The following is a 17,077-nucleotide window of genomic DNA, read 5'->3' as shown; positions in this document are numbered from 1 at the left end:
TTGTTACACACGTTTTAGACACAATGAAACCCTAAACCCTAGTCTCAGTAGGAGAAATACAATTAGGATATGGAATCATTGATTTCTGCCTCTGTGTCTCTTTAGCTTACTATGTTCCCACGCTTTACTTTTGCGTTATTACTTGATTGTTAGCTTCTCCGTGTGTTAAGTGGAGAATAGGGCATTTAGTTATGGTAGTTCAGCTTGGTGATTACTCACATGGTTGCTTAATGTGAGACCAAGAGCATTGATGCATAGCTATGCTGGTTTTCCCCCTTGAGGCAACTAAGCCCCTCAGGGAGTTCTTTTATTGATTTCTGTATGTTTATATTTTCTTAAAAAAAAAAGAAAATCCTTCCTCCTAAGATGTAGCAGTGAAAAATGCTTTAGGCTCTAAGTGACAGAAAAAATAAAATCTGATTTATAGCGGCTTAAACTATTCGGGGAGGATTTTTGTTTGTTTGTTTGTTTGTTTGTTTTTTCACACACATCAGGAAATTTGGAGGTAGGCAGTAGCCAGAGTTGGTTTAACGTCACCGCTTCATGATAAATCTAGAGCCAAGGCTCTTGCTATGGGGTCTTAAGATGGCTACTGCCATGAGCCCCAGCCATCTCTTCTATATTCAAGGCAGGAAAAAGGGGGTGGGAATGTTAGCTGGAGCTGTCTCTTTTAACAGGTATCCTAAAGGTTTCCAGACAGCTTTTTCCTTCTATCTCATTGGTCAGAACTGTCAGTCCTTATCTTCGGGGGCGGCTGGAAGAGTGACCCTCTGACTTTCCAGCCTCCGCAGTTGCCGTGCCCGCAGCGGACGAGGTGCTGGCACCCTGGATGGCCCTGCCCTCAACCTCAACCCCCAGACCGTGACATGTTATTTGTTTGACAGCTTTTAAAAATTGTTGTCGAAGAGAAGAGATTTAGTAGCAGTTTTTAAGCACAGGCAAGGATGTTAAGCAGGAGCCAGTTTTTCTCCTGAAGACTAAAGAATTTGACTTATGAGGTATGAAAGGTGTAAAGGACTTTTCAGATCATCAGCTAGGTTGGAAGAATGGGATGGTTGGCAAAGAGGATTATGTGCGCCTGGAAGCTCCTTCTTTGGCTATCTATATAAAAGACACGACGCATTTGCTGCCTTGGATGGTTTAGTTGTTGCCTCGCTAAAAGGTTAGACAGACGATCACCTGCTTAAAGCCCTTTGCTTTATGTGTTATCGGCATAACTTGGATTTTTCTTCCTTTAATAGTTGACATTATTTGTGTGTTTGAGAGTTGCAATTTTTGGGTCTTAACCCGATCTTAACACTCAGCTTGAACTTTTCCTTTTTGAATAACCAGCAATGGTTTGTCCCAGTCGTTTTGATTTCAGAGAATGACTCTTTTGTGTATTTCTCCAAACCATTTTCATCTGGCTTCCACAGCAGCTATAGCAGGAATGGTGCCTACCAGTGGGAGATGAAAATCAATGTTGTGTTGCAGTATTGATAAAAATAAAAAAACATATAAAAGAAACACAGCTGTTTTCTTATGCCTCTACTTACATTCTTTGGGTTCACAATCAGAATAGCAAAATAGTTTGGGACAAGCTGATAGGAAGTATGAGAATATGATTATACTGAATATATATTAAATATCAAAATGGATTATAGATTGCCTTTTTCAGGCTCACCATGCTGTGAGGCATGTGAGGCATGTAGAGGCACATAGAGGGTTCTCTTGTTGATCAGCACATCTCTTATTATCCGTTAGGTCTTCCATGACATTGCTTATAAAGCAAAAGACAGGCAGGACCTGATTGCTGGCATCGACGAGTTCCTAGATGAAGTCATTGTCCTTCCCCCTGGAGAATGGGATCCAGCAATTAGGATAGAGCCTCCCAAGAGTCTTCCATCATCTGACAAAAGGTAAATTATCAGGCAATTGGGAGTTTTCATCCTTGGGGAGGAGGCTTCGTACAGAAAAAGAAAGGAGGTCAGGTGACTATCCTAATACTGTGTTTTCAGGTTCCCATTTAACTTGATGTATTCTCTCAAAGGAATGGCTTAGGTGTTTTGGTTTGGCATTTCGTGGACACTAAAATGAATGGTGTATGTTGTTATTTTATTCCGTGACTGCAAGCTAGAGATCTCAGATTATGATATTGGAATACACCGCAGAGATTTTTTGGAGAATGTGTTGGGGACTTCCTCTATGTGTAGAAAGATCAGTTTCCTTAAGATGAGTCCCTATAGACTTCAAGAAATTGGGTGAGATAATTTTGGAGAAGTCATTTTCTAGAAATCTGTTATTTTCTAGGTGAGGCAGTTTGTCCTCTTGTATAATATACAACTCATTCAGCTTTTTATTCATCAGTCATTTGTCTTCCCTCTAAATATAACCCTTTAAGAATTGCCTGCCAGGGTGGCAGGAGGATATAATGAACTTTCTCCCAATCTCTTCACCAGTCTAGTGCATGACACAGCTAAGAAGCAGACGAATCGAATAAACTCATAATTCTCTCAATTTCTATTGTCTTGCTTAGAAAGAATATGTACTCAGGTGGAGAGAATGTTCAGATGAATGGGGACACACCCCATGATGGAGGCCACGGAGGAGGAGGAGGGGGACACGCGGATTGTGAAGAATTGCAGCGAACTGGACGGTAACTGATGGATTCTTTTGACATTCATGACGAGGCTCTCTTGAGATCTTCATTTCCCTTCATCTTCCTATTGGCCTTTGAATCACCGGCCAATAGACCTTTATATTAGTCACAGGCGTTGGGGACACAACATTGAATTAAACAAAAACCCCATGTCCTTTTGGGTCTTCCTTTGTAGGAGTGGGAGACAGACACTGAGCAGGTGAAAATACCTGGTGATGGTTTTCTGGAGAAAACTAAAGCAGAAGTAGGGAGTTTGGTGATGGGAGAAAGATATTTCAATTTAAATAGGGTGGTCCGAGAAGACTTTGCAGCGAAGTGCAGCCTGTGAGGAAAGTCCTGAGGGAAGGTACGGAGACAGACCCAGCAGACGGGGGTGGGGAGAGGAGACAGCAACGAGCCTGTGGTACGTGGTGGGTTGGCATCCAGGCCATGAAGTGAGAGAGGAGGTGTTAGAAAGTCAGCGGGCCTGCGGGTGGGGGTGAGTGCGCAGCCGCCAGACAGCCATGGGCCTGTCTTCCTCATTTGGCTTTTGGGATTCCATCCCTTCCCTGTACGTTTACTTACAAATGGGGAACGAGTTACAGACATGAGGGACCCACAGCTCATAGTCTTCCTAGCCTGCAGCTGGGAATTCAGGTTTTCCAATTGCTTTTGTAAGTCTCTTTTTATGATAACTTCTTCCTTTTCTTTCCCCTGTTAGATTTTCCATTTTCTTTTGGATTAAGTAAAATTGTAAGTAGGGTAATCGTTTTATGAAGATAGAACTTTTTAAGGACATCAAGGGTTTTTTGGAAACACAAAAGTATGTCTTTTTAATATGCAGTTGAATCCGAATGAAATGATTTTATTCCTCTGATGACTACTTGGGTTTCTCTCTGAAAGTGAGGGGATGTTACTTCCTGTCCCTTTTTTCTTATAGAATAGAGAACACAAAACCTTCTCTCCCCCTATTTTTTTCCTGAATAGTGCTTCACAAGCTATTTTTAGTGTGAGCATCCTTTTCATTTTCTATAGGTATGAGTTCTAGGATTCAACTTCTTTCTCTATTTGTTTATTTCAAGATATGAAACATTTTAATAGAGGAAATATGGATTTCTGAATTCCTTGCTTTATCTGCTGTTAACTTTATGACTGCTTTTACAAAGTGTAGGTCACTAGGAAAGTCAGTTTTGATAATGATAAATAATAGTAATTATGATAGGATTAATACCTGACGTATGTTTTCTTTGACAGTTTAAAAATAATTTTATGAAAATGAACTCATTGGTATGCAACATATAGAATTATATCATGTCTTTAAAAATTCAACTCCTTCATTTAATAAAGAAATAATAGAAGTCCATGCTTGTATATTTCCCTTCTTCCTAAATGCACTGAGTGTGTGCAGCACGCCCGGTACCATGCTCAGCCCTGTGCCTACCAAGAAAATGGGAGTAGACCACCAAGGGCAGCGAGGGCCAGAAGCCCCTCCCCCCACCCCAATAGTCCTGATAAAGTATGATAGCCTGCGGTGGAAATCTGAACTCTAAGTGGAGGGTTGGGACTTTAGAGAGCTGCTGAATTTGGAGGATGGGCCTCCTAGACAGCAGGAAGGTCATGGGGAAAGCTGAGATTTGAGGTTTGGTTGGGAGGGTAGGTGGATTGATGCCCAAATAAGGCAGCTGACCTATTCATGTGTGGAATGCTCTTCCTCCTCATACTGGCCTGGCTTCCTCCCTTCGTTCCTCTTGGACCTTATCCCAAAGTTCCCCACTTGGAGGTCCGTTCTGGCCACTCTAATATTTCAGCCATTTCTTCTCTAGCACTTCATAACCATCTCCCCCACTTAATTTTTACCTTGATTTTTAGCACCACGAATTTGACTTCTTCTAGAAATCTAGAAATCAAAATCCCTGCGGGCAGGTGTTTGTGTTGTGTCGTTCCCTGGTGTGTCTCCAGTACCTGGAGTCAGGCTGGGCATATCGGAGGTGCTCAGTAAACACTTGTGGGATGAAGAATGAGGCTGGAAAGGAAACTATGGCAAGATTATAAAGGGCCTCACATGCTGTGCTCACACGTTTGGATGTTTCTCTTCAAACAGTGAGAAATTTTAATTTATCTACACAATTCACTCTCGTCTAAAAACCAACTGTCTGTTTTTTAGGGAATGTGACACCCAATTTAGTGACCACAACAGAGACAGGTAGAAGAAAATGAATGTATTCTTTACAGTTTTCTGGTTTTCCCTGAATTTGAATACAAATTCTTTTGTGGCTTCATAAGTTATCTCTGGGCTAATTTGATGGCGATTTGTTTTACATTGTCACATGTTTGCTTTCTCCCTGCCCAGGTTCTGTGGCGGACTCATTAAGGACATAAAGAGGAAAGCACCATTTTTCGCCAGTGATTTTTATGATGCTTTAAATATTCAGGCGCTTTCAGCAATTCTCTTCATTTATCTGGCAACTGTAACTAATGCTATCACTTTTGGAGGACTGCTTGGGGATGCCACTGACAACATGCAGGTGGGTTTGGTTTGGGGGAAGACACAAATAGTACAGCCCAGACTGCCTTCCTCACCCCTCCGGCTCAGCGAGAAGCAGATGGCCTTTCAGTTACTCAGCGTGATTTTCTTTCTTTTGCTGGATGCTGCATTTTACTTTGCTTCTGGCCCGCTGCTATATTTCCAGCATTTTAGTAATTACAAAAATAGCTCGATGAAATCTGGCTTGAGTCACCAGTGGGGAGAAGAAGGAAAGGAAATGAGGAAATACAATTCTGTTTGGGCAAAAGCGTCTCAGCTGCGTGAATTTGGTGCGGGGCACCAGGTTTAGGTCTCCTACTACCTTGAGTGCACAGACCATATTCTGTTGAACTTGATGAGCACGCTCTTTCTGGGAATGTGTGATTAGCTTCATTTTACACATGAGCAAACAGTCATCAAAAAATTGAGTGATTTGCTTGAGGTCGAATTTGCATATCTATCAGTAGAGCTCAGCTTTAAGGAATGGAAGTTAAGAGTCCTTTCTCCTGTTCTTGAATCTGCCTGCCATTAAGCTGTGAAGACCCTGGCTTGACTTAATTTGTACAAAGCACAGTTTGTTGGTTACTCAGCAGGTGCCATTTGCCTCCTTTTGTGTCAGGAACAGCTTAAGTTTTTGTGGTAGAAAAGAGATATTGGATGCCCTCTATGAATCAGAGAAACACGTACAAAGCTAAGAAAAAAAGAAGCGTTGTGCTAGGTGCTGAGTACGGAGTAGTGAGTGAAGCTGGTATTTTGTTTTTCTAAAGGTCTATTTGAGAGAGAGAGGAGAGCGATTGAATATTCAAGCAAGCACGAGTGGGGGAGGGGCAGAGAGTTTTCAAACAGATTCCCTGTCCTGCGTGGAGCCCCAGGACCCATGAGATCATGACCTGAGCCTAAACCAAGAGTCAGTCACTTCACTGACTGAGCCACCCAGGTGCTCCTGAAGCTGATATTCTTATGGAAAGAAGTAGATTCAAGCCCTTTCCAAACCCCGTCCTTCTACTCGAGCTTATTACTGATTAACCTATGTGACATTCGTCAGTGCTGCTAGCCAGCTTATTAAAGAAAGAAAAAATACAGCTGATTCCAAAAGATTGCTTTTCTTCTACCTTTGTTTTCTTTTCTGTGCATCTTCATGCTTTAGATTCTGCCGAAACACAAAAACGTGATGGAGAGGACATAGGACATCTATGTTGGCCCAAGTGACAAGGGGGAAGTCACTTTAAACCATTGCATTTAGTCAGTGAAGAACGTTTTTATCTCTTAACCCTTATCTGCTATCACACAGCACATGGATCCAAAACCTAGAGGCTTGGCACAGCCACTTTATGCTTCTCTCAGGTTTCGGGGGTTGGTGGGTGGACTCATGTGGGCTGGCTCCCTCTTTGGCCTCACACATTTGCAGTGCGGTGGCAGCTGGGGGTTAGAGTCACCCAAAGGCTTCTTAGTCACAGGTCTGGTGCCTAGATTGGGATGTCTGGAAAAGCTGGGGACTAAGGACTCTGACCATGACTTTTCCTCGTGGCTAGCTTGGTTTCTCATAGCTGGGACTGTGGTGACCCTTGAGAGCTCATGCCCTACTGGAAGGGGCCAGTGGCCTCTCAGCTTTGCTTGTTTCCATGGGAATATGTGCTCAGTATGATTTCACTTTCTGATTTTCAAAAAGAGGCTGAAAACGCAAATCTTCTTATGTGAAATCTAGTGATTTTTAAATATTTGGAGCTAATTAACATTTTAAAAATAACATTGCACTGGCCAGGAAACACTTATGTGTTATGTCCCCAGGAGAGACCTGCTGTGTGGGGAATAGAAACCAAGCGTGGTAGGACAAAAAGATGAAATATACTGATGGGGTGTTTCCCCCTTATTCATAAGATAAGAATGAATAAATTAAACTGTAACAGTGATGTCAGTAATAGTATTTTTATAAGTCTGCTCTATATCCAGATTGTGCAGTTTTCTTCCTCCAAGTGATAGCATAATGATAACTAAATCAGATTATTCAAGAAAACAAGTGGAGAAGGGAGACTGGGAAGGACCATGAGGCCAGCACGAAAAACGTAAGACAGGCAGCCACGTTAGGAAAGTGAAAGAAAGCTGTGATTTTGAGAGAGTGGCAAGCTACGTTCTTTCTGTCGTTCAGAATAGATGGAGACTTTCTTGTGCAGATAATTTTTCAACATGTAGCTTTCCATGAATGTTCTTTTCACAGAGATGGAGAAATTACAACACTTCCTTTATGTTATTATATTGGCTTTTTAAACTGAATTGAACCCCTTTCCAGCTTCATAAGACGTAGCTTTAAAACGCCACATCTGAGGGTGCCTGGGTGGCTCAGTGGGTTAAGCCACTGCCTTCGGCTCAGGTCATGATCTCAGGGTCCTGGGATCGAGTCCCACATCAGGCTCTCTGCTCAGCGGGGAGCCTGCTTCCTTCTCTCTCTCTGCCTGCCTTTCCGTCTACTTGTGATTTCTGTCAAATAAATAAATAAAATCTTTAAAAAAAAATAAATAAAACGCCACATCTGAGATGAGGAAGAAATCTGTTAAAGTCTATTGTTGATCTCTCCGAGGTGAATTAATTTCCATATGTGCAAGTTTGGGAGAAAGTAAAGGATTCTGTTGTATAAGATATGCAGTTATTGTGGGTATCTCCTCAGTGAGAAATGTCATGGGAAGGGCCTTGCTGGTAGTAAGCAGTATTCTGAGTTCTGCAGCCTTTAGGAGAAACATAAATGCTTTCAGAGCATCAGAATGCTAGGTTCTCTGCTAAAAGGACCATTTGCTGAGTGTCACTCCTAGGAGTCACTCCTATATATGTAATATTAATTATAATGAATATTAATTATAATAAAATACATGTATGTTTTATATTCCCACATACAAATTAATTCAATGAATCAGCTTCTAACCTAGGAGGATGTTTGCCAGACATATTCTGCTTATTTTATTGATAGATTTTGTAACCCCTATTGATGATTTCACTGAAACTGTGAACTCAGTGTTTTAGGTCTTTGGAATATTGAAGTGCCTAATTTTCTCTCAGTTCCTGTCTTTTTCTTTGAAGAACGTATTGGCCAAGTACTGTAATTTGGTACTTGTAGAAGTCACGGTGGATGGCAGAAACACTGAAAAAGAAGGATAGGACATTAATGATCGTTAATATATATTTGTTGAACTGAATAGTCTCTAATCTCTTTCTTCTGGGGAAACTAGTGCTATTAGTGAAGGTGTATAGAGCCAAGTCCTGGATTTATAGATCTAAAATGATCTGTATAACTGGAACTGACTAGCTAGGGTGCCACACTTCCCCTCCCCAACTCAGTCATTTTACAGTGATTTTACATATCCCAGTATTTTAATAGGAAACATTTTACCTGTAGTAATTGTTCTAGATTTTCTTGCAGTGGTAGATGACTCAGATTGAGATTTTTATTGGTTTTATCTATTTTAGGAACTAGAGAGTAAGGTGACTTAATGTGTTAAAAAGCATCTCAGTACTGAAAAAGCATGTCCTTGAGTATACAGAAGTTCTGAGGCTCTAGCAGGAGAAATCTTGACATGGCATCAGGACAACAAAATATTGTATGGATTTGGTGCTAAGTCTCAGATCATTTCCCAGGTGTATGGCAGAGGCTGATTTATTCCTTTGCAAATATTTATTGAGTCTCTACTGTGTGACAGACACTCTTTTAAGTGCTGGGGATACAGATAAGTGATCAAAATAGATAAGAATCCCTATTCTGATGGTATTTACAGTGTAGGGTGTTGATAAGGCATTCTTTTTCTGTGTCCCCAAGAGGTACCAGTAGTGGAATATAGTGGGCTTATTTATGGGGTAAAGTCCTCTCGGTCTATTTGATTTTTGAAACACTAGATCAAGACTAAGCAGAACATTGGTGTAGCCTGAAGTAATCTTCAGTTTTTATAATGTGGCAGCAGGTTATTCTGAAAAGCCCAAGTAGCTCAAATGAGTCAACCGAGAATAGTGTCCTTGCTTTTAAAGGCAGACAGCTCAGAGATGGTTCACAAATAGGGCCTTTATTGTCAGGCTACAAATAGACATGGGTGCTGGTGCAAACATGTTGTGAAAACACAGATGAGTCACTGCACTGTTGTTGTTTAAGCAGACTCTTCTGCCAGCTTCTGTGCAGGAGGTCTTGCCTGCTCGAAGACAGAAATTTACATTAAAGCATTTCTTTCAGAGCTGAAATCTATATTCGTAATATTAATTGTAATGAATATTAGTAGTAATAAAATAGATGTATATTTAGTATTCCCACATACACACTTGTGTGTCTAGCTATTTTCACATCATTAGAAGCAGATCTTGGGAGCCATATGGATCATTTCCCATGGACTGAAGTTGAAATGGAACAGTCGAAGCTACGGGAGCTTCCATTATAATCAGTAGATCATGGTCTCCTAGATGACTACAAATTTCCCAACTTGGCACACTCGTTGGACCTATCAGGCTGCTCTGAGAGGACTCTAAGGCTTCCAGAGGGTGTGTTCATGGATTCCTTAGGTATAGAGAGTAAAGTTTAGCTTGGGCCTCTGGGTTGACTGAACCACTTGGCCAAGAGTTGGCCTTAGATTTATCTAGGATCCATCCCTGGCTTGTGCCTATTTCCTGTTCCTGTGGTTCAACAACAAAAGACTAGAGCATGTGGTCTCTGAGGTCTGGGAAACAGGCAACGCTCTTATTATCCTTCTCAGTCTGTCCCACTGTAATAATGCTCTGGTCCCCTGCCGTGCTCTGAAGTAAACAAAGCGTTTTCAGCCTCTCCATCCTAGAAGCGTGTCCTTTCCAGAACTCAGCTCTGTGACTGTGCATCCAACTCACGGCACTGCATTGATATTCCTGGTTGCCAAGCGGGCTTACTGTTCTGTTCATTTAGATATGTGTGATTAAATTGTTAAACATTGATTTAACAAATATTTATGGATAGCTTAGTCTATGGGCAAGTTACCCATACAGGGAACACTTTTTGATACTCTGTGGCAAGTCTTTGTGTTTTTTAAAGTTGTTTTTAGCTTTATGGAACACAGAAAAAAAATTCTTTTAGCTCAAATCCACATTGTTGATTGTGAATGACTGAGTATAGTCTAGAGTGAAGAAAGTAATTTTAATTTCTTTCCCCAGAGTAAATATAATCCTATTTTCACAAACCTTTTAGCAAAAGGATACAGTAAGATTTTTAGAATTCTGTGAATTTTGTGATATTTATGGAGCCTAACAGAGCACATTTTAAGGAAATTTGTCTCATAATAAGGAACATTTATAGCTGGCATCTCCAAATTTAAAGCTTTATTTTAACATACTGCTGTGCTGAGAATACTTAATCAATCTGCTGAGGTTGGAAATGTATCATTTCTTCTTCACATAGATCTTCTTCTGTAAGATACACTTCTTTATGAAGTTTATCATGTGTACTTTATAACAGCAATTGCTTCATTATAGTGAAGAAAGTATAGGAATTTCAGCTTCCCTAAATGTTGCACTTGGGCACCAAAATGCATTTCTTTCTTGAGGTGGAAATGTAATGTAAGTGTAAGGTGATTTGTTAATCTGCCTGAAATAGTCTTCCAGAAACATAAGAGAGTTTTGAAAAAGTTAGGGAGAGATAGTCTGTTGGAATGATATAGGTGGGTTGTTTGGTTAGTCAAAAATAAGTGTGTATTGGAGTGCCTCAGTGGCTCAGTTGGTTAGGCATCTGCCTTTGGCTCAGGTCATGATCCCATGGCCCTGGGATGGGCCCCACATCAGGCTCCTTGCTCAGCAGGTAGTCTGCCCCTCCCTCTCCCTCTGCCTGCCACTCCCTCTGCTTGTGCTCTCTCTCCCTCTCCAATAAATAAATACAATCTTTAAAAAATATAAATGTGTATTAGTGACAAAGTAAGCTCCAATGTGTATGCTGGCTATTCCTTCTCCCAGGAAGGAAGTTAAAGAATTTACTTCACTTCATGTGCAAGTTCTGAATTAAACCTGTTTGATTAAGGTTAAGTCAAATGTAACCAAATTTTTCACTTACTAGAACATATTTCGTTGGCTTTTCAACTGAAAGACCTTTGTCAACTCTGTTTTCTTGGTGATTAGAAGAGGATAGTGATTTGGGCAGGGTGGTAATCCCAAATGTTGACCTTCTAAAACTACCTCGTGTTTGTCTTGAAATTATTTTGAAATACCTTTATTTTTAATAAGATATAATTATGTGTTGTAAAAAAAAAACTCAGACAATGCAGAAATAAAAAGTAGTTTTGCCCTTAAACTCATCACTCAGAAATAACCATTATTAACATTTTCGTGAACATCTTTTGTGTATCTTGCGATGCATGTGTAAATAGATTGATGTATAAGAAAGAGTGTATATAATGAGATCATATACATGCTGTTTCATAACATGACTAGTTTTTCATGGAAGTTCTTCCACTTTAGTGTGGATCTTGAACATTATCTTTAAGACTGCAGCTCTTTATACACATGATGATGCATGTCCTATAATTACCTAATAAATCCCCTATTAGTACATTTTCAGTTTTCCCAGATTTTCTCATTCATAAACAAACTTTGGTGTTTAACTATGTTTTAATTCTTTGTAATTTTCTCCTTAGAGTAAAATCCCTAGAAGAATGTTTGCAGGATAGGCTTATTTTATTTTTTTTATATTTGTTTTAAGTTATACTCACAGAAGGTTATACCGGTTTCTACTTCTACTGATAATGGACAAGACTGCCCACTTATATGCACTCTTGCAAAAACAAGATTTTGTCCCATCTTCTCATTTTTGCCATTCAGTGGGCTGAGAATGTTAGCTCATTCATAGTCATTTCAAATTTTTTTTGACTTTTAGCGAGGGTGATTATCCTTCTGCATTTTTCTTGACTTGTTTGTCAATTGTTAATATACTTGTTTGTATTTGTTTCCTTTGAATACTGTCCTTTTAGGCACTTGATTTTTTTCCTCATTGACTCATAAGAACTCTGTGTAGTAGTATATTTTTTTCTTATCAGAAATATGACAAATATATTTTTCCCAGATCTATCCTGTGTCTTTTCACTTATGATTTCTTTTACTATACAGATATTAATTTTTGTGTAGTCAAATTCTTCAATCTTTTATAGCTTTTTATTTTCATTATATACTTAGAGAGGCTTTCCTGCTCCAAGATTAGAAAAATATTTACCCACATAACTTAGTACTTTTATGTTTTCATTTAAATTTTTTTTATCCATCTGGAATTGATTTTTTTGTGTAAGGTCATCCTAGCATTTGATGTTTGGGCACTTCAGATGATGCAGGCACATAATCATAGCTCTTCAAACAAAAAGGTATCATAGAGCCTCCCCATCTTGCCCATCCATTCTATCAGACTTGGAGTTGTGGCTCTTTGGTGAAGGTTTTGGCTCATACTTTTCTTCAAGCAGGGAGCTAATTTGTCTTTCAGTCTTACCGCTTCCTTCAGTTCTTGCTGGGCACTGTAAAGAGAAATCCTGTTTATGACAACAAAGCACTTTTAGGCAGAATAGATGACAATAAGGGTTTGACAGCTGGGATCTGTCAGGACAGAGATCACTGATTTATAGGCTATAGCTACACAGGTGAAATAAACAACGAAGGCTGACTCTCCAGTCTTCTTCCCCAGTGTAGACGAATGTTCTGTGTAACTGGACCTTAACAAATGCTAGCAGGTGGTTCTGATTTGGAAAGAGGAAGGGAGATTTTTTTGAATGGGTGCACCTCAAATTTGAGCCATATGAGAATCACTTGGGGAACTTAAAAAAAAATTCTGATTCCCCAGGCCAGATCTTCAGAGATCTTGACTTAATAGTTCAAGGTAGAGGTAAAGAATCAGTATTTGTTGTTGTTTTTTTTTTTTCCTTTAAAAAAAAAAAAAAAAGCTTCCCGGCTAATTGTCATGTGACCCAAATTTGATTTAGAGACTTGCATTATTTCTTCACTTTACTTCTAATCATGTGGCTTGGCTTTCTGCTGGGGACCTGCCATCAGAACTCTTGCAGATAATTCAGGTCTGCCTGCTATTTCCAGTGGCCATGTCTAAATGGCATTAGGCTGCATCGTTTTTTTTTTTTTTTTTTTTTTTTTTTGCTTTTTTTTCCCGGCTAACTTTCAGATTCAAAGACAGAGCTAGAGATACTTAATTTCATTATTCAACATTCTACACAGTTGGTATAAATTACCACAAACACCGGCTAAAGTCTCTTTTTATGGTTAGAAACAGTTGAGTTTCTTTTGAGACGCTTGAAAGATTATAATGAAGTCAGTGAATACTTTATCATTTACTGCCACCAAAATATTTTATTTTCCAAGTTTTACTTGGTTGAAAATTGTCAAAGACATAGAAAATGTTTTGTTGGCTTGGGCATTTGTGCTGCTTGTCTCCTGTTACTGCTGTCCACACTCCCTAAATGGTTGTGATGATTATTCTAAATAATGAATTCCTTAATGAAAAGGACATAAAACAAGAAGGGTCATTCTTTAGTGTTCTGTGAAGATACTGAATTGCAGTAAAGTCAAAGTTGACAGCATAGTTTTTTTTTTAATTTTTAATCTTTCATTATCTTTTGAATGTGCTTGTTGGACAATGGTGCTGACAAGTATGGTGGCCTTGGGTCCCTGATCACTGGTGGCTCCAAGACCAAAAATGCTGGTGTTACCAATTAGGGTTGAATTTTATTTTGTTTTGTTTTTAAAAATCTTGTTCTTATGGTCCAACTTCTTTTATGCTTGATTTTTCTATTATGGACTTGTGCTGATTTTCTTGGCTGTTTTGTAAAATAGGGACCATCTTTGGTTTAACTTCAAATCCTGATAGAAGCAGAAAGATGTTCATAAATTGTTTGGGATGTGGGTTTTGACTTCATGGCTGTAAAGTAAAACAAACTATTCTGTCTTATTATAGCTGATTCCATGTGTTTAGTAACACAAGGAATGAAAAGAAGCAACTTTCAATGGCTGTAGTGTTGCTCCTGAAGGCTTCTGTTGATTTAGGGTTTGTTTGGGGAAAATATTAAAGATTTAAAGAGGTCTCCCCCATTTCTTCTGAGGACTAGTCTTCATTTTTTTCTTTTCATGTCACTCCTTTTGACTTTCTCCATCTCTTCCCTCTTTTGATGAAAAGAGGAATACTAGAGGCAGGCTGGGAAAAGAAGGGGATGAGAATTAAGAAGGAAAGAAAACCCATGTTTTATTGTATCTCTATTCTTAGCTCTTTATATATGATTGTCTTTCTTAGTCCACATTATTTTCCTGTGAAATAGCAATTGATTTACAGAAGAGAGAATTAGGATGTGGAGAGGTTGGTGACTGGTGGACCTGGGATTTAATTCAGATATCCCAGACTCCAGGACGTTCTGTTTATGCCAAGCCACCTTGGGCAGATGTTGAAAATCATCTAGGTCAGCCTTCCCTCTTCTGTCTAAACAAATACCTTATGTTTGTGTTACTGTTCATAAAAATTGTATTATATATTGGAGACTATGCTGAACATTTTACATGTATTATCTAATATGTATAATAACTGTCATATCTTAAAGTCATTGATTGAGTAAATGGTAGAGACTAGTCTCACTCTGAGATGTTTTTTGACTTCAGAGTCCCTTGTTAAACTGCATCAGCTCCATGTTTTGAAGAAACTAGAATCGACAAACTTTAAGTCACATTCCAAGATCGCCAGCTCTTTGGTGACAGAAAAAAGTCTAGACTCTAGATTTCCTGAATGCTGGTTCTTTGCTCATTCTGCTCCTCAGCAGTGGGGGATTCTTGATCAGAAATGGAAGGAGATGAAAGCCTAAGCAAAATGGAGCTGGGATGCTTTGTGCTGCCTGATTCCACCACACCTCAGAGCTCAGCCACACGCAGTACTCGTGAACTGAATGAAAAATAGTAGAGGCAGGGAGAAATCAGGGTTAGAAGTGTCTCTGTGAGTTGCAGCAATTAAAAATACACACACCCACATATTATTTTCCTTTTTTTATCTTCATGAACCCTGAATATAATAAATCAGAAAAGGGGTTTCTGATAGTTCACCTTCTAAATTGCTTCAAATTCTGGTGAGTTGAACTGGAATTATTCAGTGCCTGAGATTATTTTTAAAATTTCTGTATTATCAAGAGTAACATATCAAAACGTGGTGAAAATAGTTCTTTTCTCAGAAATGCTGCAAGTAACTCTAAGTTTAAGCAAGTTTCCAGTGCAGTATATATAATAAATCACCTGTCTCTGTTTCAAAATTGTCAGCAACAGAATGGAAACTGTAGCACTTACCAGAGGATCAAGTACTGAAATAAAAATAATCTGCCTTTTAACAGTCACATGCTTTCCATAAATCAAAGCCATTTTTTTGGGAAGAAATTCATTGTTATCTTTACTGAGAGAGTAACAACGGCTGTTGACCTTCCATTAAGTGGAACCTGGGGTGTGATTTGCGTATTTCTTCTTCAATTCCTTTGAGATTTGCTTCATGCTTACAGAGCACATGGGAGGAGAGTGCAAAGCCTCATAGGAAGAAGAAAAATAGGAAGGCCCCCGGAGACCCTGTGCTTGCCCTCAGAGAGATTAATAGCAATGTCAAATCAAGTAGAGAATTCTTTTTTTTTTTTTTTTTTCCAAGTAGAGAATTCTGAATCTCGCCTTTCTTCTTTCTTCCTTCATGTTCTTTCTTACACCCAGGCTGTACTGTATTTTGATCCTGCAGTAGCCATGGGAAGTAGGTACTTTCCCATGCTTGATAAAGAATGATGCAGTAACTTTGTCTGTCCTCTATGCCCAGAATATGGTTTGTCCTGCCACATGGAACATTCCACTCCTACCCTTTCATGTTATGCATGCTGAAGTAAGTTAGGAGAAAGAAACATTAAAAGACATTAAAAAAAAAAAAAAACAAACCCTCAGTGTGAATGCACAGAAGGTGAAATGCTGCATGTCCTTGAAAATCCCAGTGGAGGGCACACCTTCTAGCCTTGCTGTGGATACACTTTCTAGCCTTAATGTGGGTGGGGTCGTGGTTGGGTAGGTACCCATACTCCATACATTTGTTGTGCCACACTGAATATGGATTTGTTCATACCACTTAACTCTTCTGAATCTCAATGTCTTCACGGGTAAGCGATCAGAACTATTTGTTGGGCCCAAGGGAGACTCTTCTCTGCATAAATGAGACCTGGTTCTGCCAGCCTTGCTTGTTATTCTTCATTCTGTCCTTCTGAAGAAGAACGAGGTGGATCCCCTGATTATGTATGGCATGGCTGTAAAGTAATGAGACGCATTCTTCAGTCATGCCGTGGAGCTCACATCCATGGAAACTGGGTGTCCTCCCGCCAGGCTTTCAGCCTAGACTTTTTAGACAGAAATGGTTCTGAAGTGTTTCAGAATGTGGGTGTTCACAGTGTGAGAAGCCAGTCTTATTTGTCAAACTTTTATTTATTTATTTTTTTTGGTCCTTTCCGCACCCCAACCCCATTATTAGGACCTAGTGCTGTTCTAAAGGATTCTTACCTGCTTTCTGAATTGAACTCTACCCTTCCAAGAGGAGGGTGTGCCATTGCCAGTGCCATTTTAAGGAGGATATTGCTGGCTCTGAAGCAGTGGGAAAAAAATATTTTGAGTAATCATCGTAATAAGTGTCTCTTAGGATGGCTTTTAAGTGGGTCTAGCACTTAGTGTATTTAAGTTCTGTAAGTGGATTTTTTTTTTCAGTTTGATATTTAAACTTTTTTTACTTAAACATTTTTAAAATTTGAATTTGGCCGACATACAATGTTACATTAGTTTCAGGTGTAGAGAGAACATAGTGATTCAACTTCTTTATATGTTATGCTGTGTTCACCACAATTTGTAGCTACCATCGGTCAAAATGGGATGCTGTTATGGTATCATTGAGTATACTTCCTATGTTGTGCCTTTTATTTCCA

The 17,077-nt window shown here is 39.4% G+C and overlaps 1 protein-coding gene across 8 annotated transcripts in view; it reads left to right on the top strand.

The window, feature by feature from the left end:
- Positions 1-17,077, top strand: part of SLC4A4 (solute carrier family 4 member 4) — a 462,487-nt gene that overhangs the window by 317,013 nt on the left and 128,397 nt on the right. For all 8 annotated transcript variants that reach the window (XM_082726304.1, XM_082726303.1, XM_082726305.1 and 5 more), the window contains 3 exons: positions 1,744-1,898; positions 2,516-2,635; positions 4,968-5,142. In XM_082726304.1, the coding sequence (XP_082582430.1) occupies positions 1,744-1,898; positions 2,516-2,635; positions 4,968-5,142 (450 nt within the window). The remainder of the gene's footprint in view (positions 1-1,743; positions 1,899-2,515; positions 2,636-4,967; positions 5,143-17,077) is intronic.

The sequence above is a fragment of the Mustela nivalis genome (assembly GCF_964662115.1).
Source record: "Mustela nivalis genome assembly, chromosome: 4".
Classification (NCBI taxonomy): domain Eukaryota; kingdom Metazoa; phylum Chordata; class Mammalia; order Carnivora; family Mustelidae; genus Mustela; species Mustela nivalis.
Note: the sequence above shows the minus strand (reverse complement) of the source record. Positions and strands in the feature narration are given on the sequence as shown.